General features: G+C 50.9%; 1 protein-coding gene across 4 annotated transcripts in view; it reads left to right on the plus strand.

The window, feature by feature from the left end:
* Positions 1-25657, plus strand: part of DNM1L (dynamin 1 like) — a 67051-nt gene that overhangs the window by 20353 nt on the left and 21041 nt on the right. For all 4 annotated transcript variants that reach the window (XM_075344193.1, XM_075344195.1, XM_075344194.1 and 1 more), the window contains 8 exons: positions 5079-5165; positions 5434-5596; positions 11817-11937; positions 15426-15557; positions 15811-16017; positions 17902-18022; positions 18117-18272; positions 19126-19215. In XM_075344193.1, the coding sequence (XP_075200308.1) occupies positions 5079-5165; positions 5434-5596; positions 11817-11937; positions 15426-15557; positions 15811-16017; positions 17902-18022; positions 18117-18272; positions 19126-19215 (1077 nt within the window). The remainder of the gene's footprint in view (positions 1-5078; positions 5166-5433; positions 5597-11816; positions 11938-15425; positions 15558-15810; positions 16018-17901; positions 18023-18116; positions 18273-19125; positions 19216-25657) is intronic.

A 25657-nucleotide genomic window follows, 5' to 3' on the forward strand; every position in this document is an offset into this window, starting at 1 on the left:
GTCGGTGGCAGGCTCTCCCACTTTGGCGACGCTTGGTTAAAGCAAGTCTCCGATCAGTGGGTGAGAGACATCATATCTCACGGCTACAGGATAGAATTCTCTTCCATCCCGCCAAACAGATTTTTTCTCTCAACTCCCCCCTGCTCCAAGGCCGCCGCTTTCTCACAGGCCGTGGCATCCTTGCAGCCAAACAGTGTGATTGTACCAGTTCCCGCTCGAGAACGGTTCAGAGGTTTTTACTCAAACCTCTTCCTAGTTCCAAAAAAGGGCGGTACCTTCCGGCCCATCCTGGATCTCAAGCTTCTCAACAAGCATGTCCGGGTGCGGCATTTTCGCATGGAGTCTCTGCGATCAGTCATTGCCTCTATGACCCAAGGGGATTTCCTGGCGTCCATCGACATCAGAGATGCCTATCTACATGTGCCAATCGCAGTGTCACACCAGCGTTGGTTACGTTTTGCGATAGGAGAGGAACATTTCCAATTCGTGGCTCTCCCCTTCGGGTTAGCCACGGCCCCTCGGGTATTCACCAAGGTCATGGCGGCAGTGATTGCGGTCCTGCACCTCCAGGGGTTGGCAGTGCTTCCTTATCTGGACGACCTTCTGGTCAAGGCTCCATCCAGCGCAGACTGTCAGCGGAGTGTTTCGCTCACTCTCGCCACTCTAGCCCAATTCGGGTGGCTTGTCAATCTTCCCAAGTCCACCCTGACTCCGACCCAGAGTCTCACGTACCTAGGGATGCAGTTCGAGACTTTGCCGGCACTTGTGAAGTTGCCCTTAGTCAAACAGCAGTCTCTCCGGCTAGCGGTGCGCTCTCTGCTGCGGCCCCGCCGTTATACCCTCAGGCGCCTGATGCAGGTGCTGGGTCAAATGGTGGCGTCCATGGAGGCGGTTCCCTTTGCCCAGTTCCATCTGCTCCCCCTGCAGCTGGACATTCTCCGCTGTTGGGGCAAGCGGCCTTCCTCCTTACACAGGTTAGTGGCTCTGTCGCCACGGACCAGGAGCTCTCTTCAGTGGTGGCTTCGACCCCTCTCCCTGTCCCAAGGGCGCTCCTTTCTGACTCCGTCCTGGGTGATTCTCACCACGGATGCCAGCCTATCCGGCTGGGGAGCGGTATATCTCCACCACAGAGCACAGGGCACTTGGACTCCGTCCGAGTCAGCCCTTTCAATCAATGTGCTGGAAACCAGAGTTGTGATTCTAGCTCTCCTAGCCTTTCACCACCTGTTGGCGGGCAAGCACATCCGAGTCCAGTCAGACAACGCGACAGCGGTTGCCTACATCAATTACCAAGGCGGGACACGCAGCCGCCTGGCAATGTTGGAGGTCCAACACATTCTTCAATGGGCGGAGGACTCCAAGTCCACCATATCCGCAGTCCACATCCCAGGCGTAGAAAACTGGGAGGCAGATTATCTCAGCCGTCAATCCGTGGACGGTGGCGAGTGGTCCCTGCACCCGGCAGTGTTTCAGTCAATCTGCTGCAAGTGGGGCACTCCGAACGTGGACCTAATGGCATCCCGTCTCAACAACAAGGTTCCGGTTTACGTGGCTCGCTCCCACGATCCTCAGGCCTTTGCCGCGGACGCTCTGGTTCAGGATTGGTCCCAGTTTCGTCCGTCCTGCGTGTTTCCCCCTCTAGCTCTCTTGCCCAGAGTCCTGCGCAAGATCAGAATGGAGGGCCGTCGAGTCATCCTCATTGCACCGGACTGGCCCAGGCGAGCTTGGTATCCGGACCTGCTCCAACTGTCCGTAGAGATGCCGTGGCATCTTCCGGATCGTCCAGACCTACTCTCGCAAGGTCCGTTTTTCCGCCCGAATTCTGCGGCACTCAAATTGACGGCGTGGCTCTTGAGTCCTGGATTTTGACGGCTTCTGGTATCCCTCCTGAAGTCGGCTCCACTATGACTCGGGCCCGTAAGTCTTCCTCCGTCAAGATCTATCACAGGACTTGGAAAATTTTCCTGTCCTGGTGTCGCTCTTCCGGCCATTCTCCTTGGCCATTCTCGTTGCCGACCCTTCTGTCTTTTTTTACAGTCCGGTCTGCAGCTGGGACTGTCCCTCAACTCTCTCAAGGGACAAGTCTCAGCTCTATCAGTGCTGTTCCAGCGGCGTCTCGCCCGGCTGGCTCAGGTCCGCTCCTTCATGCAAGGCGCGTCTCACATCATTCCGCCTTATCGGCTGCCCTTGGATCCCTGGGACCTTAACTTGGTCCTCACGGTATTGCAGAAACCCCCTTTTGAGCCCCTTAGGGAGGTTTCTTTGTATCGTCTTTCTCAAAAGGTGGCCTTTCTAGTTGCCATAACTTCTCTCAGGAGAGTCTCTGATTTGGCTGCGCTCTCCTCGGAGTCACCTTTTTTGGTTTTTCACCAAGACAAGGTAGTTCTCCGTCCGACCCCGGACTTTCTTCCTAAGGTGGTCTCTCCCTTCCACCTTAACCAGGACATTTCCTTGCCTTCCTTCTGTCCGGCCCCTGTTCATCGCTTTGAGAAAGCACTGCATTCTCTGGACCTGGTGCGTGCTCTCCGGATTTATGTGTCTCGCACCGCTGCGCTTAGGCGGTGCACCTCTCAAGCTTTTCAAAGCACACTCAACCAGAGCTGTCGGTGCCTCTTGGGCTTTTAGGCACCAGGCTACGGCTCAACAAGTGTCAGGCTGCCACTTGGTCTAGCCTGCATACCTTTTCGAAGCACTACCAAGTGCATGCTCATGCTTCGGCAGATGCGAGCTTGGGCAGACGCATCCTTCAGGCGGCTGTCGCCCACTTGTGAAGTTAGGTTTCGCCTACTTCTTAGTTTTTTCTGTTTATTCCCACCCAGGGACAGCTTTGGAACGTCCCATGGTCTGGGTCTCCCATAGGAACGATAAAGAAAAAGAGAATTTTGTTTACTTACCGTAAATTTTTTTTCTTATAGTTCCGTATTGGGAGACCCAGCTCCCTCCCTGTTGCCTGTTGGCAATTTTCTTGTTCCGCGTGTTATCACCGGCTGTTGTCGTGGACAGAGTCTCCGGTTGTTCCGGTTCTTGATCGGCTCTACTTGTGGGTGGCTATTCTCCTTCAGCTTTTGCACTAAACTGGCTAGATCTGGTTCTCCAGGGGGTGTATAAGCTCAGAGGGAGGAGCTACACTTTTAAGTGTAGTACTTTGTGTGTCCTCCGGAGGCAGAAGCTAAACACCCATGGTCTGGGTCTCCCAATACAGAACTATAAGAAAAAGAATTTACGGTAAGTAACAAAATTCTCTCTCTTTTTTTGCTTTATTTACAATTATACTATATAATATATATATATATATATATATATATATATATATATATATATATATATATATATATATATATATATATATATATATATATATATATATATATATATATATATATATATATATATATATATATATATATATATATATATATATATATATATATATATAATTTTTTTTTTTTTTTTTTTTTTTTACTGTTTCCATTTGTCTCGTTAGGGAACTATAACCTGCGACTGTCTGCCTGTTCTCTATACATCAGTGCCACAGTATTGCTTCATATAGTGAAAATCATAGTCTCATTTTTATAGCCCAACCGCAGACAGGTTTCATAGGAGCACTACTATGACCAGCTTTGAGGTCTTCAGCAGACCCCTACCTGTCAGTGACCCACTATCATGTCACAGGTGCACCCATGAGCGCTTAAAATGGTGCTTCCACCTGCTGACACATGTTAAATTCCAGCGGGATTTAACAGGTTAACAATCACGGGCTTACAATCACTGTTCTGGGCTAAAATCTGACATATTGCACATGCATCAACCTGGGGTTGAACAGCGCATGCGCAATACTCTTATTGCCTCGGATCAATTCTTGGTGCACAGTACATGGACGCAGGGATACTGCTGTGATGGTGACCTCTGCCATGCTGCCGGTAATCAAGAGGAGGCTTGGAACCGCCCACTAAGCACTTGCAACCTCATTTGCATATAGAACTGTCCCCCTTAAAGGGAACCTGTCATCAGAAATTTCGCCCAAAAGCTAAAAGATTCCCCCTCTGCAGCTCCTGCGCTGCATTCTAGGAAGGTCCCTGTTATTATTGTGCCCCATGTGAGACCAAAATAAAGCCTTTATAAAGTTCTACCTTTTTGTATGCAGCTTCTGTAAATCTGTCACGGGGGCGGGCTCTCTGCCGTCCGTTATTCTGCCTCCTGGTCCTGTATGCCGCCCCCATCGCTCCTTTCCATATCTGATGCACCACCCACTGCTCCAGCCATCCCCGCGCATGCCCAGTGCCAGTCTCACAGGACTGGCTGGTGACGTGTGCGCAGGCAAGTGATTATGGACGGGACTGTGACTGTTATCAGCAAGTACCCGGCCATAATCTCTTGAGCGCGCAAACCTCTCCAGCATTCACACTGAGCTCAGTGTAGATGCTAGACTGTATGGGCTGCTTCCAGGGATGACGTCCCTTTGTCATGTGATAGTATTTCGAACACGCCCCTATCACATGACAAAGGGACGTCATCCCTGGAAGCAGCCCATACAGTCTAGCATCTACACTGAGCTCAGTGTGAATTCTGGAGAGGTTTGCGCGCTCACGAGATTATGGCCGGGTACTTGCTGATAACAGTCACAGTCCCGCCCATAATCACTTGCCTGCGCACACGTCACCAGCGGTCACACTGCTCAGTCCTGTGAGACTGGCACTGGGCATGCGCGGGGATGGCTGGAGCAGTGGGCGGTGCATCAGATGTGGAAAGGAGCGATGGGGGCGGCATACAGGACCAGGAGGCAGAATAACGGAGGGCAGAGAGCCCGCCCCCGTGACAGATTTACAGAAGCTGCATACAAAAAGGTAGAACTTTATAAAGGCTTTATTTTGGTCTCACATGGGGCACAATAATAACAGGGACCTTCCTAGAATGCAGCCCAGGAGCTGCAGAGGGGGAATCTTTTAGCTTTTGGGCGAAATTTCTGATGACAGGTTCCCTTTAATGCAAATAGAAATGTCAACTAAAATGGCAATTATTTATCTAATATCTTTGGGTAATGTTTCCTTTCTTCTTTTCCTTTCTTCTTTTCCTTCCAGGGTATTAGTTCAGAACCGATCCATCTGAAGATATTCTCTCCTAACGTCGTTAACCTGACGCTGGTGGATTTACCCGGAATGACAAAGGTAATGGAGAAGTGTTTACTGCAGAACTTCCCTGAAATCCCTTTAAATAGATTTATAGAATTGGAAAAATCCCGTCTGGTTTCTTTCATAATCGGCGCCACCCCTGTTCACAGGCTGTATGAGGTATTGCAGCTCATCCTATTCACTTCAATGGAGCTGAGCTGCAATACCAGACATAACCTCTGGACAGGAGGGGCGCTGTGTTTGGAAGAAAGCTGCCATATTGGTCTAACAACTTTGTCATCAACTTTTTTTTTTTTGTTTTAAGGTACCTGTTGGCGATCAGCCCAAAGACATTGAGGTACAGATCCGGGAGCTGATCCTGCGGTACATCAGTAACCCCAACTCCATCATACTGGCCGTGACTGCGGCCAACACAGACATGGCGACATCCGAAGCCCTGAAGATCGCCCGAGAATCGGATCCAGATGGTGAGAATTAAAGGAACTCTGCCGTGTGGGTCAACACCGCTCTGTACAGAAATCCTATGTTTTTTAAAGGGATGGTCCACAAGTAAACCCTGCCCTGCTATCGCCAATGCTCTTAGTCAGTTTTGCCTGTTTCTTTGTCGCTCCATTGGGAGACCCAGACAATTGGGTGTATAGCTTCTGCCTCCGGAGGCCACACAAAGTATTACACTCAAAAGTGTAACCCCTCCCCTCTGCCTATACACCCTCCCGTGCCTCACGGGCTCCTCAGTTTTATGCTTTGTGTGGAAGGAGGCACACATCCACTCATGCATTCCCATTTTAGTCAGCAGCAGCTGCTGATGTTATCGGTTGGAAGAAAAGAGGGCTCCCACGGGGCTCCCAGCATGCTCCCTTCTCACCCCACTACGTCGGCGGTGCTGTTAAGGTTGAGGTACCCATTGCGGGTACGGAGGCTGGAGCCACATGTCGTATTTCCTTCACCATCCCTTGGGGGCTCTGGGAGAAGTGGGATCCTGAGCGGTCATCCAGGTACTGGGACCGTGCTCCCTCCGCAGCCCCAGTGTGGAATCTGCCGGACCGGAGTATTTTCTTTATCAGGGACCGGGCCCTGCATCTGTCAGGTACTCTGTGTCCCCATGGGGACGGTTCATGGAGCGCATGGCACCCGGACGCTGCAAGGGCTGCTAGGCCGTGAAAGCCGGGGGACTTCCGCGCCGACCGCGCCTATTTGTCGGCCGCGGTCATAAATTTAGTCCCCGGCTTCAGTTGCGGCCTACTTGCAAAATCTCGCCCCCGGACCTGTCTGTCAGGGTAGGGGCGGGACAGCTGACCGGACGCTGCCTGGGACACACAGCGGCTGCTGATCCGTGAAAGCCGGGGGACTTCCGCGCCGACCGCGCCTGCTTGTCGGCCGTGGTCATAAATTTAGTCCCCGGCTTCAGTTGCGGCCTACTGGCAAGACTCCCGCCCCCGGACCTGTCTGTCAGGGTAGGGGCGGGACAGCCGTCCTGACGTCGGCAGTGAGGGCCGGAGCATCCTGTATGCTTCCTCCCCCCTCTTTGATCACAATAGGGACCCCAGATTCCCGCACTTTTTCCTGGTGCTGCCCACCGCTCCACTCCCCCTCTGAGAGCTCCAGCAGCCATTTTTTTCAGACATTCTGCGCTGGAGAATCATCAGGAAAGAGCTCTTCACCGCTGGGAGACCTGGAGCAGGGAATCTGGAGGACACACACGCCGCTTTTTAGCGGTCGGTAAGCCACACCGGTCATCCGGTGCTGGTCCCCCTGGGTTGCCTGAATAGATACGTATTATATATCTTTATATATATATAGATCTCTGTTCGGCCGGGCTGTATACTCTTCCCTTATACCCTCTGTGATCACTCTCCTGGGACACAACAGCATGTCGTCCACAAGGAGCAAGAGCGCTAAGGCACAGGGTTTCCTTGCGACCTGTACCTCTTGTGGGGCTATGTTGCCTGCGGGTTCCACCTACCCTCACTGTGAGCAATGCTCGACCCCTGTTACACTTGTGGGCCCCTCGGCTCAGGTAGACCCCCATGCTACCACTATCCAGGCGGCAGGGACAGAGTTTGCAGTGTTTGCTGAGAAGCTCTTTGAGTCACTTTCACAATCCATGGCTAAGTCTATGGACAAATGGTCTGCCAAGCTGCTAGAAGCCTTGCAGTCCAGACCGGTCCTTACACAGATCCAGGACACTGTTGGATCGGCGCCTCCAGGTCCCTCTCGGTCCACGCCGCAGCGCGCTCCCGGAGTGGGCTCTAGGTTTCACGTGGAGGACTCCTCCACGGTCCACAGCCCCAGACCAGCTAAGCGGGCCCGCTTGGAATCATCAGCTTCATCACGCTGCTCAGGTTCCCGGCTGGAGGACTCGCTGGAGGACGAGGCGGAGGTCGCAGCTCAGGGCTCTGACCATGACGTTGCCCTCAACCTTGATACACCTGAAGGGGACGCCTTAGTAAATGATCTTATCTCGTCCATCAACCAGGTGTTAGATCTATCTCCCCCGCCTCCACCTATAGAGGAGTCGGCTTCTCAGCAGGAGAAACACCAGTTTCGGTTCCCAAACGTACACGGAGTGCGTCTTTCGACCACTCTAACTTCAAGGATGCTGTCCAGAAACCCAGAGCGGTTCCGGACAAGCGCTTTACTAAGCGCCTTGCTGACACACGTTACCCCTTCCCCTCTGACGTAGTTAAGGGTTGGGCTCAGTGTCCCAAGGTGGATCCTCCAGTCTCTAGATTGGCGGCTAGATCTGTGGTATCGGTTGCAGATGGCTCATCGCTAAAAGATGCCACTGACAGGCAGATAGAGCTCCTGGTGAAATCCATCTATGAAGCCACGGGCGCGTCCTTTGCCCCGGCTTTTGCAGCCGTGTGGGCACTCCAAGCTATCTCAGCTTGTCTAACCGAGATTAATGCGGTCACACGTACTTCTGCTCCGCAGGTTGCGTCTTTGACTTCTCAGGCGTCGGCGTTTTCTTCATACGCCATGAAGGCAGTCCTAGACTCTGCTAGCCGTACAGCGGTCGCATCCGCAAATTCTGTGGCAGTCCGCAGAGCCATGTGGCTGCGCGAATGGAAGGCAGACTCTGCTTCCAAGAGATTCCTAACCGGTTTGCTGTTTTCTGGCGACCGATTGTTTGGAGAACGATTGGATGAGAGGGAAAAGACTCCTCCTTACCCCAGTCCAGACCGAAGCGACCTCAGCAACGTAAGATACAATCGAGGTTTCGGTCCTTTCGCCCCTCCGCCAAGTCCCAATCCTCTTCGTCCAATAGGCCGGAGAAAGGTCAGAGGAACTCCTACGCGTGGCGGTCTAAGTCACGCCCCCAAAAGGCTGCCGGAGGCACTGCCTCCAAGGCGGCCTCCTCATGACTCTTGGCATCCCCGAACCGCATCCTCGGTCGGTGGCAGGCTCTCCCGCTTTTGCGATGCCTGGTGGCCACATGTTCAAGACCGATGGGTGAGAGACATTCTGTCTCACGGTTACAGGATAGAGTTCATCTCTCGTCCTCCAACTCGTTTCTTCACAACCTCTCCCCCCCCCCCCCCCCTGCTCGGGCCGACGCACTTCTTCAGGCAGTGGCCGCTCTGAAGACAGAAGGAGTTGTAATTCCCGTCCCCCCTCAGGAACAGGGGCGCGGCTTTTACTCCAACTTGTTCGTGGTGCCAATGAAGGACGGTTCATTCCGTCCTGTTCTGGACCTCAAACTGCTCAACAGACATGTGAGCACCAGACGGTTCAGGATGGAATCTCTCCGCTCGGTCATCGCTTCGATGTCAGAGGGAGACTTTCTCGCATCGATCGACATCAAAGATGCTTATCTCCATGTGCCGATCGCACCCGAACATCGCTTCTTGCGTTTCGCCATAGGGGACGAACACCTTCAGTTCGTGGCATTGCCTTCGGCTTGGCGACAGCCCCACGGGTTTTCACCAAAGTCATGGCATCCGTTGTGGCGGTCCTACATGAGCCGCCTCATGCACTTCCTAGGGAAGATGGTGGCAGCGATGGAGGCAGTGCCCTTCGCGCAATTTCATCTACGCCCACTCCAATGGGACATTCTCCACAAGTGGGACAAGAGATCGACTTCCCTCGACAAGAATGTCTCTCTTTCCCTGGCAACCAAGACGTCTCTTCAGTGGTGGCTTCTTCCCACTTCTCTATCGCAGGGAAAATCCTTCCTGCCCCCAACCTGAGCTGTGGTCACCACGGACGCGAGCCTGTCAGGGTGGGGAGCAGTGTTTCTCCACCACAGGGCTCAGGGGACCTGGACTCCGAGGGAGTCTTCCCTTCAGATCAATGTTCTGGAGATAAGGGCAGTGTTTGGCGTTCCATCAGTGGCTGGAGGGCAGGCAGATCCGCATACAGTTGGACAACGCCACTGCAGTCGCCTACATCAATCACCAGGGCGGCACTCGCAGTCGTCAAGCCTTCCAGGAAGTACGGCGAATTCTGCAGTGGGTGGAAGCCACAGCCTCCACCATCTCCGCAGTTCACAGAGCTCTGGCGGCGGATGCATAAGTACAGGATTGGTCGCAGTTTCAACTGCCTTATGTGTTTCCTCCTCTGGCGATGCTACCCAGAGTATTACGCAAGATCGGGTCCAACTGCCGCCGCGCCATTCTCGTCGCTCCGGATCTGTGGCATCTCACGGTGGGTCAACCATGGGCCCTTCCAGACCGCACAGACTTGCTGTCACAAGGGCCGTTTTTCCATCTGAATTCTGCGGCCCTCAACCTGACTGTGTGGCCATTGAGTCCTGGCTCCTAGCGTCCTCAGGGTTATCTCAGGATGTCATTGCCACTATGAGACAAGCCAGCAAACCGACGTCCGCCAAGATCTATTACAGGACTTGGCGGATCTTCTTGTCCTGGTGCTTTGTGAATGGGTTTACTCCCTGGCCTTTTGCCTTACCCATTTTTCTTTCCTTCCTTCAATCTGGAATGGACAAAGGTTTGTCACTAAGCTCTCTCAAGGGACAAGTATCGGCGCTCTCAGTATTTTTTCAAAGGCGCCTGGCCAGGCTCCCGCAGGTCCGCACGTTCCTGCAAGGAGTATGCCACATAGTCCCACCTTACAAGCGCCCACTAGAGCCCTGGGACCTTTACAGGGTGCTATCGGCTCTTCAGAAACCACCTTTCGAGCCGCTGCGGGATGTCTCTCTATCACGCCTTTCGCAGAAGGTGGCATTTCTAGTGGCAGTTACATCACTCCGAAGAGTGTCGGAGCTTGCAGCGCTGTCATGCAAAGGCCCCTTCCTGGTTTTTCACCAGGATAAGGTGGTTCTGCGTCCTGTTCCGGAATTTCTCCCTAAGGTGGTATCTCCTTTTCATCCAATCAGGATATCACCTTACCTTCTTTTTGCCCTAATCCAATTCACCGATGTGAAAAGGATTTGCACTCATTAGATCTAGTGAGAGCACTCCGTTTCTACGTGTCTCGCACAGCGCCCCTGCGCCGTTCAGATGCACTCTTTGTACTTGTCGCCGGTCAGCGTAAGGGTTCGCAGGCTTCCAAGTCAACCTTGGCTCAGTGTATCAAGGAACCGATTCTTGAAGCTTACCGTTCTTCGGGGCTTCCGCTCCCTTCGGGTCTGAAAGCCCATTCTACCAGAGCCGTGGGTGCGTCCTGGGCTTTGCGGCACCGGGCGACGGCTCAGCAGGTGTGTCAGGCGGCTACCTGGTCTAGTCTGCACACTTTCACGAAACACTATCAAGTGCATACCTACGCTTCGGCAGATGCCAGTCTAGGTAGGCGAGTCCTTCAGGCGGCGGTTGCCCACCTGTAAGGCTGGTTTCACACTACGTCTTTTTAACATCCGTTGAAAACATTATTTTAACGGAAGTACGGATCCTGTGCAAATCCGTTTTTACTTCAATGCATTTTCAATGGAATCGCGTCCACCTGCGTTCGCATGAGTTTGCGTCCGTTAGACGCAGGATCCGTCCTTTTGCGTTATTTTAACATGTTTCAAAAACGCAACATGTAGCGTTTTTGAGCTCCGTCCAAGGACTGCAAATTGCTGGATCCTGACTATAACGCACGCAAACGCAGGTGAACGCTGGCGTGCTGATAGACAGGATCCTGCTTTAATACTGAGCATGCCCAGAAAGCACTTTGCATGGCCGGAACCTGAGTCCAGGCATGCAAAGTGTTTCTCCTCTCCTCTCCTCTCCTCTCCTCTCCTCTCCTCTCCTCTCCTCTCCTCTCCTCTCCTCTCCTCTCCTCTCCTCTCCTCTCCTCTCCTCTCCTCTCCTCTCCTCTCCTCTCCTCTCCCCCCCTGTTCCCTTCGGGCTTGTTGTTCAATTGTTTATTTGGTTTCACTTCTCCCAACATCCTTCGGATTGAATTTACCTTAGACCAATTTATAAGTTTCCTCCTTCCTGCTTTTGCACCAAAACTGAGGAGCCCGTGATGCACGGAGGGTGTATAGGCAGAGGGGAGGGGTTACACTTTTTAAAGTGTAATACTTTGTGTGGCCTCCGGAGGCAGAAGCTATACACCCAATTGTCTGGGTCTCCCAATTGGAGCTAGAAGAAAAGGATTTTACGGTGAGTAAACAAAATTCCCTTCTTTTTGCACCTTACCCCATTTACTTAATCCCAGCCTGCAATACCGGACACAACCAATAGATATAAGTGGCGCTGTTCCTACATAAGCAATAATGTAATAGGAGATCTTGTCTTTAACCAGGACGGAGAACTCTGGCAGTCATCACCAAGCTGGACCTCATGGACGCCGGTACAGACGCCATGGACGTGCTGCTAGGAAGGGTCATTCCTGTGAAACTGGGTATCATTGGAGTGGTCAACAGGTAGTAAATTATTATTCCAGTGCAGATGCAGATATACAGCACAAAGCTAATTAAATGGAGGGTCCCAAAAAAAAAGTGTGCTATTGAAAAAATATAAAGTATATAAGTGTATGTATGTATATGTATATGTATGTATGTATGTATGTGTGTGTGTATCTAAATATATATATTATATATATAAAAAAAAGAATATCTGAATATATATAATATATATATATATATATTTAGATACACTTTTTTTTATATAGATATATGTACGTGTGTGTGTATGTATGTGTATATGTATATATGTATATGTATATGTATATATATATATATATATATATATATATATATATATATATATATATATATATATATATATATAAAGATATTATAAAAAAAAGAATATCTAAATATATATTTTATATATTTTTATATATATATATATATATATATATATATATATATATATATATATATATATATATACATACTGTACATTTATCCAGTTATTGAAAAAATATAAAGTGTTTATAGTTTTGTTTAAATATTTTTCATTGAGCAAAATATAAAAAAATATTTTAAAGTTTTGATATTTTCCACCCTTAAAGGGAACCTGTCAGCAGAAATTTTGCCCTAAACCTAAGTGTCCCCTTCTGCAGCTCCCGGGCTGCATTCTGGCAAGGTTCCTATAGTTATTATGCCCCCTTTTAGATCAAAATAAATAGGTTATAAAGTGGTACCTTTTCAGTTTGAAAATCTTGTTAATGGTACACGGGGGTGGGCTGGTGTCCGTTACTGTCCCCCCTGCCACTTTAGGCCGTCCCCCAACGCTCATTTACATAACTCAGGACGCCGCCCAGTGCGTCAGAGGTCTTGCGCATGTGCCGAGCCTCTGTAGCGGGACTGTGCACAGTGGGACCGCTGGTGACGTGTTGCACAGGCGTGAGATTATGGGCGGCGCATGCCCTGGCCAGATGATCGGTGGTGTCCTCCTCTCCTCCCATCTATTTCCTGCTCCAGGGCTAGATGGGAAAGAGGTGACGTGGGGTCATCTGGTCAGGGCATGCGCAGAACGGTGGAGGCAGAGGGGAAAGCGCGGGCACGAGATTATGGGCGGGAGCTTGCTGATGAAAATCACAGCGCCGCCCATAATCTTGTGCTTGCACAATGTCACCAGCGGTCCCGCTGTGCACAGTCCCGCTACAGTGGCACGGCGCATGCGCGAGACCTCTGACGCACTGGGCAGCGTCCTGAGGTATGTAAATGAGCGTTGGGGGACGGCCTAAAGTGGCAGGGGGGACAGTAACGGACACCAGCCCGCCCCCGTGGTAGAATTAACAAGATTTTCAAACTGAAAGGTACCACTTTATAACATATTTATTTTGATCTAAAAGGGGGCAGAAAAACTATAGGAACCTTGCCAGAATGCAGCCCAGGAGCTGCAGAAGGGGACACTTTTAGGGCAAAATTTCTGCTGACAGGTTCCCTTTAAACACTAGGGGGAGCAGCTGATGAAATTTGGCATGAAGCCCTAGTGCCTAACTGTAGTGGTCCCTCGCCTATCGTGGGAGTTGCGTTCTAGAGACCCCTGCGATAGGTGAAAATCCGCGAAGTAGCCGGGTTATATTTACTTTATTATTTAGCTTTATCAGATTTGAAGATGTACTTTTTTTTTTTTTTTTTCCCCCAAAATATTTGGGAGGAAAATGAGGGTTGCGTCTTATAAGCTGAATGTAGCTTATCGGGGGGTGGTGGAGAATCGTCACAGGAGGCGGGCGGTGCGCTGCGGAAGGTGAGGCAGGAGCCATCCTAAAAAGGTTGGCGGTGCGGATTCAAATAATGGCGCCTGCAGTCGGCGTGTGCGCAGATGGAGCTCTCAGCTCTAGATATCCTCTGCGCACACGCCGCCTCGGCCCATTGATCTCCCACAAGCGGACTTAAGGAAAGTGGCGTCTGGAGGGGGCGCGTGCGCAGAAGAGATCTCAGTTCATCATTGAGCCGATAGCTCAGTCTGTGCACGCGCTGACTCCGGTCGCCATATCTTTAAAGCCCGCACCGCTGACAGTTTCTGGATGTTCCTGCCAGCGTCTGCAGAGAGCATCTGTGACACCTGCCGCACCATCGCTCTGCTCCACCACCAATCTTGCCTCCTATGACTCTGCTGCTCCACCCCACCGCTGGTGCCCCCCGTTACGTACCCGCGATACAGTGAAGCTGCAATAAGTGAACCGCGATATAGCGAGGGACAATCGTACAGTAAAAGTGTGTGGAATTTGCTCTCGCGTGTGTGATGTCACTCCCCCTCCTTCCCTTCTGGGCATTTGCAAAACAATAAGGGAGGATGAAGTTTAGGATCTCGTCGCAGAGCCATTTTGTTGGGGACTGCAAAGTGATACGAATATGTTGAAAGTGTCACCGAGGACAGCTGGTATAGTGCTCCACTGTATACTGTGCCGCCATAATACTGTGCCACCTCTGATTCCAGCAGCTCCTCCTGTCAGCGCTCTCCTCGCGCTGAGCATGGAGCGCTGACAGGAGGAACTGCCGGGAGGGGAGGTTCCAGGTGAGTACATACGGCGGGGAGCGGTGATCGCAGCCTGCTGTCTATAGTACAATACCAGGCTCCGGCTGCAGATCACCGCTCTCCGCCTCGTATACTCATCTCGGATCTCCGCTCCCAGCCGCTCTTCCTGTCAGCCTGGTGTCTCTGCAGCTCCTCATGTCAATGCTCTGCTGCCGGGAGGGGAGGTTCCAGGGGAGTACATACGGCGGGGAGCGGTGACCGCAGCCTGCTACCTATAGTACAATACCAGGCTCCGGCTGCAGATCGCCTCTGTGCTCAGGGGGAAAGTGGAGAGCACAGTATACGCTGTGGGCTACACAAAGATGGAGGCGGTCTCCTCCCAGAGCTGTGATCTGGACGGCACAAGGGGCATGTGCAGGTCACAGCAGGAAGCAGACATGGTGCAGGAGATGGATCAGACGCCGACTGTTATATCCTATGCACAGGGTCTGTTGTATTTGCAGTGCGTAACTGTCATTACATACTGCAAAAGCAAGATGGCAGCCCCCAGTGTTGGAGTAAAAATAGAATTAAATAAAAACTAAATAAACAATTAATTTAATTTAATTTTATATTAAAAATAATTCCATAATCAGCAATTATTAATACAAAAATTACAAGTCCGGCACTTTCCCTTTAAATTTCCTTGTATTTTCCTAATACAAATTTCCAAATTCCCTACATTTTGTTTAAAAGTGAGTATCCTGCAGCCACCACTAGAGGGAGCTCACTGCCTGCTGCACACACTAGGCTCAGTATGCATGTGGCTTCTGAGCTCCCCCTAGTGGCGGCAGCATGAAGGAAGAATAAGTTATAAGGAATTAATAATATTGACATTAAAAGTGACATACTGACAAGTGAGGATTAATTTTTAGCTATTTCTTTTTATACATGGATATTAAATATAATTTTTTTTTATTTTATTTTTTTTATAATATAGGAGCCAGCTAGATATTAATAACAAGAAGAGTGTGGCTGACTCCATCCGGGACGAGTATGGCTTTCTACAGAAGAAATACCCATCTCTGGCCAATAGAAGCGGAACCAAGTACCTGGCCCGGACACTGAACAGGTACGAGGGATTTCGGGTTGTAACTTACTCCTCTCTCCCCATACAGAACACAGGTGTATGGCCAACCATTGTCTCAGGCCAGTAATGAGTTGGTTACTTTTTTTTAGCAGTTGACAACCCCTTTATCAGGCAGCTCCAGTGCTTAGATTGCAGCTTCCCTTTGTTTAAGAAGGCTGAATCTTCACCGATTTATCGTGTTATAAAGATGGAGTTCCCCTTTAATTGGTCGTCCTCTTCTATCTCCGGACTACAGGCTGCTCATGCACCACATCAGAGACTGCCTGCCGGAGCTGAAGACCAGGATCAATGTTTTGGCAGCTCAGTACCAGTCTCTGCTAAACAGTTACGGGGAGCCGGTGGACGACAAGAGCGCCACCCTGCTGCAGCTCATCACCAAGTTCGCCACCGAATATTGCAACACAATCGAAGGAACCGCGAAATACATCGAAACCTCAGAACTGTAAGTAAACCGTACACCGGAAAAATATTGTATGTGCCTGGGAAAGCTGGAACATCTGACAGATGGCTGTCACCCAGCTTTCCCAGTGTCAGCGGTGATCACTGCATTACGTGGCTGGATTGCTGAGCTGAAGTCTTACTATTTCTCTATAATTGAGGCCATGTTAGTTACCACCCAGCTTTCCCAGTGTCTGTTGTGATCACTGCTTTCTAGGTTAGTTTCCAGTTATAATTGAGGCCATAGTGGTGGTCACCCAGCTTTTCCAATGTCTGTGGTGATTGCTGCATTATTTAGCTTGATTGCTGAGCTGCAGTCTAAATACCCTTCTATAATTGAGGCCATGGTTGTTGTCACCCAGCTTTCCCAGTGTCAGCGGTGAATACTACATTGCTAGGTTGGTTTGCAGCTATAATTGAGGCCATTTTGGTTGTCACCCAGCTTTCCCAGTGTCAATGGTGATTGCACATTACTAGGCTGGATTGCTGAGCTTGAGTCTGAATATCCTTCTATAATTGAGGCCATATTAGTTGTCACCCAGCTTTCCCAGTGTCATTTGTGATCACTGCTTTACTAGGTTGGTTTTAAGCTATAATTGAGGCCATATTGGTTGTCACCCAGCTTTTCCAATGTCTGTGGTGATTGCTGCATTATTTAGCTTGATTGCTAAGCTGGAGTCTAAATATCCTTCTATAATTGAGGCCATATTAGTTGTCACCCAGCTTTCCCAGTGTCAACGGGGATTGCTACATTACTAGGCTGGATTGCTGAGCTTGAGTCTGAATATCCTTCTACAATTGAGGCCATATTAGTTGTCACCCAGCTTTTCCCAGTGTCAGCAGTGGATACTGCATTACTAGATTGATTTGCAGCTATAATTGAGGTCATATTGGCCATGGTTATTGTCACCCAGCTTTCCCAGTGTCAGTGGTGAATACTGCATTACTAGATTGATTTGCAGCTCTAATGGAGGCCATATTGGTTGTCACCCAGCTTTTCCAATGTCTGCGGTGATTGCTGCATTATTTAGCTTGATTGCTGAACTGGAGTCTAAATACCCTTCTATAATTGAGGCCATAGTTGTCACCCAGCTTTCCCAGTGTCCGCGATGATTGCTACATTACAAGGCTGGATTGCTGAGCTTGAGTCTGAATATCCTTCTATAATTGAGGACATATTTGTTGTCACCCAGCTTTCCCAGTGTCGGCAGTTATCAGTGCATTACTAGGTTGGTCGTCTGCAGCTATAATCGAGGCCATATTGGTTGTCGCCCAGCTTTTCCAGTGTTGGCAGTGATCACTGCATTAATAGATGGGTTTGCAGCTGTAATTGAGGACATATTGGTTGTCACCCAGCTTTCCCAGTGTCAGTGGTGATCACTGCATTACTAGGTTGGTCTGCAGCTATAATCGAGGCCATATTTGTTGTCACCCAGCTTTCCCAGTGTCGGCAGTGATCACTGCTTTGATAGATGGGTTTGCAGCTCTAATTGAGGACATATTGGTTGTCACCCAGCTTTCCCAGTGTCTGCAGCTATCGCTGCATTGCTAGGTTGGTTTACAGCTATAATTAATGCCGTTTTGGTAGTCACCCAGCTTTCCCAGTGTCGGTTATTGCTGCATTACTAGGTTGGTTTACAGCTATAATTAATGCCGTTTTGGTAGTCACCCAGCTTTCCCAGTGTCTGCAGCTATCGCTGCTTTGCTAGGTTGGTTTACAGCTATAATTAATGCCGTTTTGGTAGTCACCCAGCTTTCCCAGTGTCGGTTATTGCTGCATTACTAGGTTGGTTTACAGCTATAATTAATGCCGTTTTGGTAGTCACCCAGCTTTCCCTGTAGCAGCGTCTACCCTTATGGGATATCTCTGTGATCCTCCTTCTTTCAGGTGCGGGGGTGCCAGAATTTGCTACATTTTCCATGAAACCTTTGGGAGGACGCTGGAGTCGGTAGATCCGCTGGGCGGACTGACCACCATAGACATCCTCACCGCCATCAGAAACGCGACTGTGAGTTATGGGATGCCTCCAATATGGCTGACCGGATATATTGTGATGTCCTATATCCCGCTGACACGCCTATTGTCGTCTTTTCCATTTCTAGGGCCCCCGGCCGGCCTTGTTCGTTCCAGAAGTTTCCTTCGAGCTTCTTGTAAAGCGTCAGGTGAAACGATTGGAGGAGCCGAGTCTGCGCTGCGTGGAGCTCGTCCATGAGGAGATGCAGAGGATCATCCAGCACTGCAGTAATTACAGCACGCAGGTATCCGCCATATTTGCGATTTGTTTACCTTTTAGACAGTGATCCTAAAGATAGCCGCCAAGGCCTCACTTATCTGCTACCCATAGCAACCAATCAGGGTTCAGCTTCCATTTCACCCACCGCTGTGGTAAAATGAAAGCTTGCCTGTGATTGGTTGCTATGGGCAACTAACCCTTGTTTTGTTTTCCTTTTAGTCAGTGCTCCTAAATCTGGCCATATAGGCCTCCCTTATCTCACCTGTCGCCCATAGCAACCAATCACAGTGCAGCTTTCATTTTACCAAGGCAGTGACTGAAATGAAAGCTGTGCTCTGGTTGCTAGGGGCAACACAGTCCTGATAATTGAGGCCTATATTATATTGAACAGTGAGAATGTTTTTATTATTGCCGGTGATTATAAGACCCGCGCCCCGGTGTAATAGTATTATGCGGCAGTTGATTATACCAGGGACAAGAAATTGGGCTGTTAAAGGGGTTGTCATGAAGACTTCCTCTGTTCATGTACTGTATTGGTGTATATGGATGTTTTAAAGGGGAGATTTCCCATTTAGGATCCCTTTAAGTCCGTTCTGTGGGCCGCCCGTGTTACAGCGGCAGCCATTTTTTTTGCGGCAGCCACGTAATACTAGATCTCTTTACTGGGTTAAATATTTCGGCTGATTGCAGACTAGGCCGAAATATGGCCGCCATATAGACACTCGGCATTTTCTTTTACTAGAACGATCCCGGACACCTTTGGTGATTGAAGGTTCGGTCTAGCGAGATAGAAAAGTCCGAAGATCTGAGAGATCTTTCTTCGGCCGGATGAATAAACCTTATATATTTGGAAACCGTTCCATTGTTTTGTCTTCCAGGAGCTCCTGAGGTTCCCCAAACTGCACGACGCCATTGTAGAAGTTGTCACATGTCTTCTAAGGAAGCGACTGCCGGTGACCAATGAGATGGTGAGGAATCCTTTATGGCGGCCTCAGATGTAAGGTCTCTTCCCCCCCCCCCCCCCCTCCCCCCCCCCCTCCTTTCCCGTGCCATAAAGTGGACTCACACGAGGCCTTGATGACATCACTGCTCCTGACGTAAGAATGGGAAGTGATGTCATCAGAAGCGCTGCACAGGTTTTACCCCTATACATCTGAGTTCTGGTGTTCCTCTGTTACTCCTCCTGCCACGTTTGATCCTCAGTGCGCCTTGTCCCTACACACGCTGCGGGGAGCACAGCTTTGATGCATTTTATCTTAGCTGCTTGTGCACTGGAAAAATACATCTCATATCAATTTTATACCAATATTCAGCTTATTTTTGTCTAAAACTTATTTTTCTTTGTCGCTCCTTATTGGGAGACCCAGACAATTGGGTGTATAGCTATGCCTCCGGAGGCCACACAAAGTATTACACTAAAAGTGTAAAGCCCCTCCCCTTCAGCCTATACACCTCCCGTGCTTCCACGGGCTCCTCAGTTTTTATGCTTTGTGCGAAGGAGGTCAGACATGCACGCATAGCTCCACAGCTTAGTCAGCAGCAGCTGCTGACTATGTCGGATGGAAGAAAAGAGGGCCCATAACAGGGCCCCCAGCATGCTCCCTTCTCACCCCACTCTTGTCGGCGGTGTTGTTAAGGTTGAGGTATCCATTGCGGGTACGGAGGCTGGAGCCCACATGCTGCTTTCCTTCCCCATCCCTCAATTAGGGCTCTGGGTGAAGTGGGATCCTTTCGGTCTCCAGGCACAGGAGACCGTGCTCCATCCACAGCTCCTGAGGACCATGCTGGATAGGAGCCGAGTATCGTTCAGGGACATGGCCCTGCTACTTTGAGGTACTCTGTGTCCCCGTGGGGACCGCGCACAGCAACACTCCAGCATTGCTGGGTGTGCTAGTGCACCGGGGACAGCAGCGCTGACTGCGTTTGTGCCATTACACACTTCAGCGTCGCTGAGTGTGTTCGTGTAGGGGGACTGCCGCGCTGACCGCCGCTGCCATGGTTATCACTGCGGCGCGGCTGGGACTGTTAGTGCGCCGGGGACTTCCGCGCCGACCGCGCTTATACGGCGGCCGCGCTTATCACTCGAGTCCCCGGCTTTTGCGGCCTAGTCTCGTTTTCTTCCCGCCCCCAGCCCTGCCAATCAGGGGAAGGGCGGGACGCTGTACAGGACGGCAGCACTGAGGGCTGGAGCATGCTTTGCATACTCCACCCCCCTCACTCTGCACAGTGGGGCACCAGTTCCCGCACTTTTCTGGGTCACGCCCACGGCTCCCTCCTCTCCTCAGGACGCCGGCAGCCATTCCTCTCAGCTCTGCTAACGCTGGAGAGGAGAGACAAGCTCAGGGAGACCCAGGCAGGATTTCTGGTGCCCACAAAACCGCTTTGCGCAGGCGGTAAGCAGCACCTGTGGTGCTGGCCCCACTAGTGCAGAAGTGTACTTATAGATTATATGATTATAGACTATACTTTACACTGTATGGTGCACTGTTGATTTTTGTCTGTATACCCTCCTGTATTGCTCAGAGGAGACAACAGCATGTCGTCCACAAATAGCAAGGGTGCCAAAGCACAGACTTACTATGCTGCCTGTGCAGCATGTACGGCTATACTGCCGGCAGGTTCCACTGACCCTCATTGTGTGCAATGCTCGGCCCCTGTGGCACTTTCTCAGCCGGAGCCTCTGCTAAGGGTGGCCCAGGGAGAACCACCTGTTAACACTGTCCAGGTGACAGGGACGGAGTTTGCAGTTTTTACTGAAAGACTTTCTGAGACTATGGCTAAGATATTAGAAGCCTTGCAGTCCAGGCCGGCATCTCCAGCCAGGGGCACTGTGGAATCATTGCCCCCTGGTCCCCCTCAGTTGGAACAGCAATGTCCTCCCGGGGTGTCTCATGGATCCCAGGGTGAGGTCTCTGACACGGATCGCAGCCCCAGACCGATTAAGCGAGCTCGCTATGATATCCCCTCGACATCATCACAATGTTCAGGGTCTCAGCGAGAGGACTCTCTGTATGATGAAGCGGAGGTAGCTGATCAGGATTCTGATCCTGAAGCCGCTCTCAACCTTGATACTCCTGATGGGGACGCCATAGTGAATGATCTTATTGCGTCCATCAATGAAATGTTGGATATTTCTCCCTCAGCTCCTCCAGTGGAGGAGTCAGCCTCTCAGCAGGAGAAATTCCGTTTCAGGTTTCCCAAGCGTACAAAGAGTACACTGACAGACAGATGGAGCTCTGGTTGAAATCCATCTATGAAGCTATCGGCGCGTCTTTTGCTCCAGCATTCGCAGCCGTATGGGCACTCCAAGCTATCGCAGCTGGTCAGGTGCAAATTGACGCACTCACACGTACGTCTGCGCCGCAGGTGGCGTCCATAACCTCTTAAACGTCGGCATTTGCGTCCTACGCTATTAATGCTGTCCTGGACTCTGCGACCCGTACGGCGGTTGCAGCCGACAATTCGGTGGCAATACGCAGGGCCTTGTGGCTGCGGGAATGGAAGGCAGATTCGGCTTCCAAAAAGTGCTTAACTGGATTGCCATTTTCTGGCGACCGTTTGTTTGGTGAGAGATTGGATGAAATCATCAAACAATCCAAGGGAAAGGAAACATCCTTACCCCAGGCCAAACCAAAAACACCCCAACAGAGGAGGGGACAGTCGAGGTTTCGGTCCTTTCGGAGTGCGGGCAGGTCCCAATTCTCCTCGTCCAAAAGGCCGCAGAAGGATCAGAGGAACTCCGACGCATGGCGGTCTAAATCACGCCCTAAAAAGACCGCCGGAGGTGCCGCTACTAAGGCGGCTTCCTCATGACTTACGGCCTCCTCACACCGCATCCTCGGTCGGTGGCAGGCTCTCCCGCTTTTGCGACACCTGGCTGCCACAAGTAAAAGACCGTTGGGTGAGAGACATTTTGTCTCACGGTTACAGGATAGAGTTCAGCTCTCGTCCTCCGACTCGATTCTTCAGAACATCTCCGCCTCCCGAGCGAGCCGAGGCTCTTCTGCAGGCGGTGGGCATTCTGAAGGCAGAAGGAGTGGTGGTCCCAGTTCCTCTTCAGCAACAGGGTCACGGTTTCTACTCCAACCTGTTTGTGGTTCCAAAGAAGGACGGGTCCTTCCGTCCTGTTTTGGACCTAAAACTGCTCAACAAACGCGTAAGGACCAGGCGGTTCTGGATGGAATCCCTCCGCTCCGTCATCGCCTCAATGTCCCAAGGAGATTTCCTAGCATCGATCGATATCAAGGATGCTTATCTCCACGTACCAATTGCTCCAGAGCATCAGCGCTTCTTGCGCTTCGCCATAGGAGACGAACACCTTCAGTTCGCGGCACTGCCGTTCGGCCTGGCGACAGCCCCAAGGGTTTTCACCAAGGTCATGGCTACAGTAGTTGCGGTCCTCCACTCTCAGGGTCACTCAGTGATACCTTACTTAGACGATCTGCTGGTCAAGGCACCCTCTCAAGAGGCATGCCAACACAGCCTCAACGTTACTCTGGAGATTCTCTAGAGTTTCGGGTGGATCATCAATTTTCCAAAGTCAAATCTGACACCGGTCCAATCGCTGACATATCTTGGCATGGAGTTTCATACTCTTCCAGCGATAGTGAAGCTTCCGCTGGACAAACAGCGTTCACTACAGACAGGGGTGCAATCTCTCCTTCAAGGTCGGTCACACCCCTTGAGGCGCCTCATGCACTTCCTGGGGAAGATGGTGGCAGCAATGGAAGCAGTCCCTTTCGCGCAGTTTCACCTGCGTCCACTTCAATGGGACATCCTACGCAAGTGGGACAGGATGCCGACGTCCCTAGACAGGAACGTCTCCCTCTCTCAGGCAACCAAAGCTTCCCTTCGGTGGTGGCTTCTTCCCACCTCATTATCGAAGGGGAAATCCTTCCTACCCCCATCCTGGGCAATGGTCACGACGGACGCGAGTCTGTCAGGGTGGGGAGCAGTTTTTCTCCACCACAGGGCTCAGGGTACGTGGACTCAGCAAGAGTCCTCACTTCAGATCAATGTTCTGGAGATCAGGGCAGTGTATCTTGCCCTAAAAGCGTTCCAGCAGTGGCTGGAAGGCAAGCAGATCCGAATTCAGTCGGACAACTCCACAGCGGTGGCTTACATCAACCACCAAGGTGGGACACGCAGTCGGCAAGCCTTCCAGGAAGTCCGGCGGATTCTGCTGTGGGTGGAAGCCACAGCATCCACCATATCCGCAGTTCACATCCCGGGCGTAGAAAACTGGGAAGCAGACTTTCTCAGTCGCCAGGGCATGGACGCAGGGGAATGGTCCCTTCACCCGGATGTGTTTCAGGAGATCTGTTGCCGCTGGGGGATGCCGGACGTCGACCTAATGGCGTCATGGCACAACAACAAGGTCCCAACATTCATGGCTCGATCTCAAGATCACAGAGCTCTGGCGGCAGACGCCTTAGTTCAGGATTGGTCACAGTTTCGGCTTCCTTATGTGTTTCCTCCTCTGGCACTGTTGCCCAGAGTGTTACGCAAGATCAGGGCCGACTGCCGCCGCGTCATCCTCGTCGCTCCAGACTGGCCGAGGAGGTCGTGGTACTCGGATCTGTGGCATCTCACGGTCGGCCAACCGTGGGCACTGCCAGACCGACCAGATTTGCTGTCTCAAGGGCCATTTTTCCATCTGAATTCTGCGGCCCTCAACCTGACTGTGTGGCCATTGAGTCCTGGATCCTAGCGTCTTCAGGATTATCTCAAGAGGTCATTGCCACTATGAGACAGGCTAGGAAACCAACGTCCGCCAAGATCTACCACAGGACGTGGAAAATATTCCTGTCGTGGTGCTCTGCTCAGGGGTTTTCTCCCTGGCCATTTGCCTTGCCCACTTTTCTGTCCTTTCTTCAAAAGGGACACAAGCTTCCAAGTCAACCCTGGCTCGGTGGATCAAGGAACCAATTCTCGAAGCTTACCGTTCCTCGGGGCTTCCGGTTCCCTCAGGACTGAAGGCCCATTCTACCAGGGCCGTGGGAGCGTCCTGGGCCTTGCGACACCAGGCTACGGCTCAGCAGGTGTGTCAGGCAGCTACCTGGTCGAGCCTGCACACTTTCACGAAACACTATCAGGTGCATACGTATGCTTCGGCAGTTGCCAGCCTAGGTAGGCGAGTCCTTCAGGCGGCAGTTGCCCACCCAGGGACTGCTTTTGGACGTCCCAATTGTCTGGGTCTCCCAATAAGGAGCGACAAAGAAGAAGGGAATTTTTGTTTACCGTAAATTCCTTTTCTTCTAGCTCCAATTGGGAGACCCAGCACCCGCCCCTGTTTTTGTATACACATGTTGTTCATGTTAAATGGTTTCAGTTCTCCGATATTCCTTCGGATTGAATTTACTTTAAACCAGTTTATAATTTTTTCCTCCTTCGGGCTTTTGCACCAAAACTGATGAGCCCGTGGCAGCACGGGGGGTGTATAGGCTGAAGGGGAGGGGCTTTACACTTTTAGTGTAATACTTTGTGTGGCCTCCGGAGGCATAGCTATACACCCAATTGTCTGGGTCTCCCAATTGGAGCTAGAAGAAAAGGAATTTACGGTAAGTAAACAAAAATTCCCTTCGTTTGCATTAAAAATTTTGCACCGTTTTACTGTTTTACCTTTTTAATGTGGTCCTGAATCGGCTGAGAGGAGCTCAGAAAGAAAGGGATGAGCATTACCCATTCTGCAGTCCAAACAAGCTCACTGAAGGATTCTCCATTAACTCATTCTGCAGCCCGCAATAGACGGCACTGCCAAATCCAATTACAAAAATAATTTTTAGTCCAAAATAAATGTACATAAGCAAGAATTGAAACTTGTCCCTAAACGTGGACAACCCCTTAAGTGTGGGGTGGAGGAACGTCTGCAAATTTTTGCAACTTTTTTTTCTTTGTCGCTCCATTGGGAGACCCAGACAATTGGGTGTATAGCTTCTGCCTCCGGAGGCCACACAAAGTATTACACTTTAAAAAGTGTAACCCCTCCCCTCTGCTATACACCCTCCCGTGCATCACGGGCTCCTCAGTTTTATGCTTTGTGTTGAAGGAGGCACACATGCACTCATGCTCCCATTTTAGTCAGCAGCAGCTGCTGATTATATCGGATGGAAGAAAAGAGGGCCCTAACAGGGCCCCCGGCATGCTCCCTTCTCACCCCACTAAGTCGGCGGTGTTGTTAAGGTTGAGGTACCCATTGCGGGTACACAGGCAGGAGCCACATGCCGTTTTCCTTTCCCATCCCTTAGGGGCTCTGGGGAAGTGGGATCCTATCCGGTCATCCAGGCACTGGGACCGGGCTCCCTCCGCAGCCCCTGTGGGATTCTGACGGACAGGAGACTGAGTATCATCAGGGACAGGGCCCTGCATCTACAGGTATTCTGTGTCCCCTTGGGGACGGTGCATAGAGCA

The sequence above is a fragment of the Anomaloglossus baeobatrachus genome, chromosome 4, assembly GCF_048569485.1.
Source record: "Anomaloglossus baeobatrachus isolate aAnoBae1 chromosome 4, aAnoBae1.hap1, whole genome shotgun sequence".
NCBI lineage: Eukaryota > Metazoa > Chordata > Amphibia > Anura > Aromobatidae > Anomaloglossus > Anomaloglossus baeobatrachus.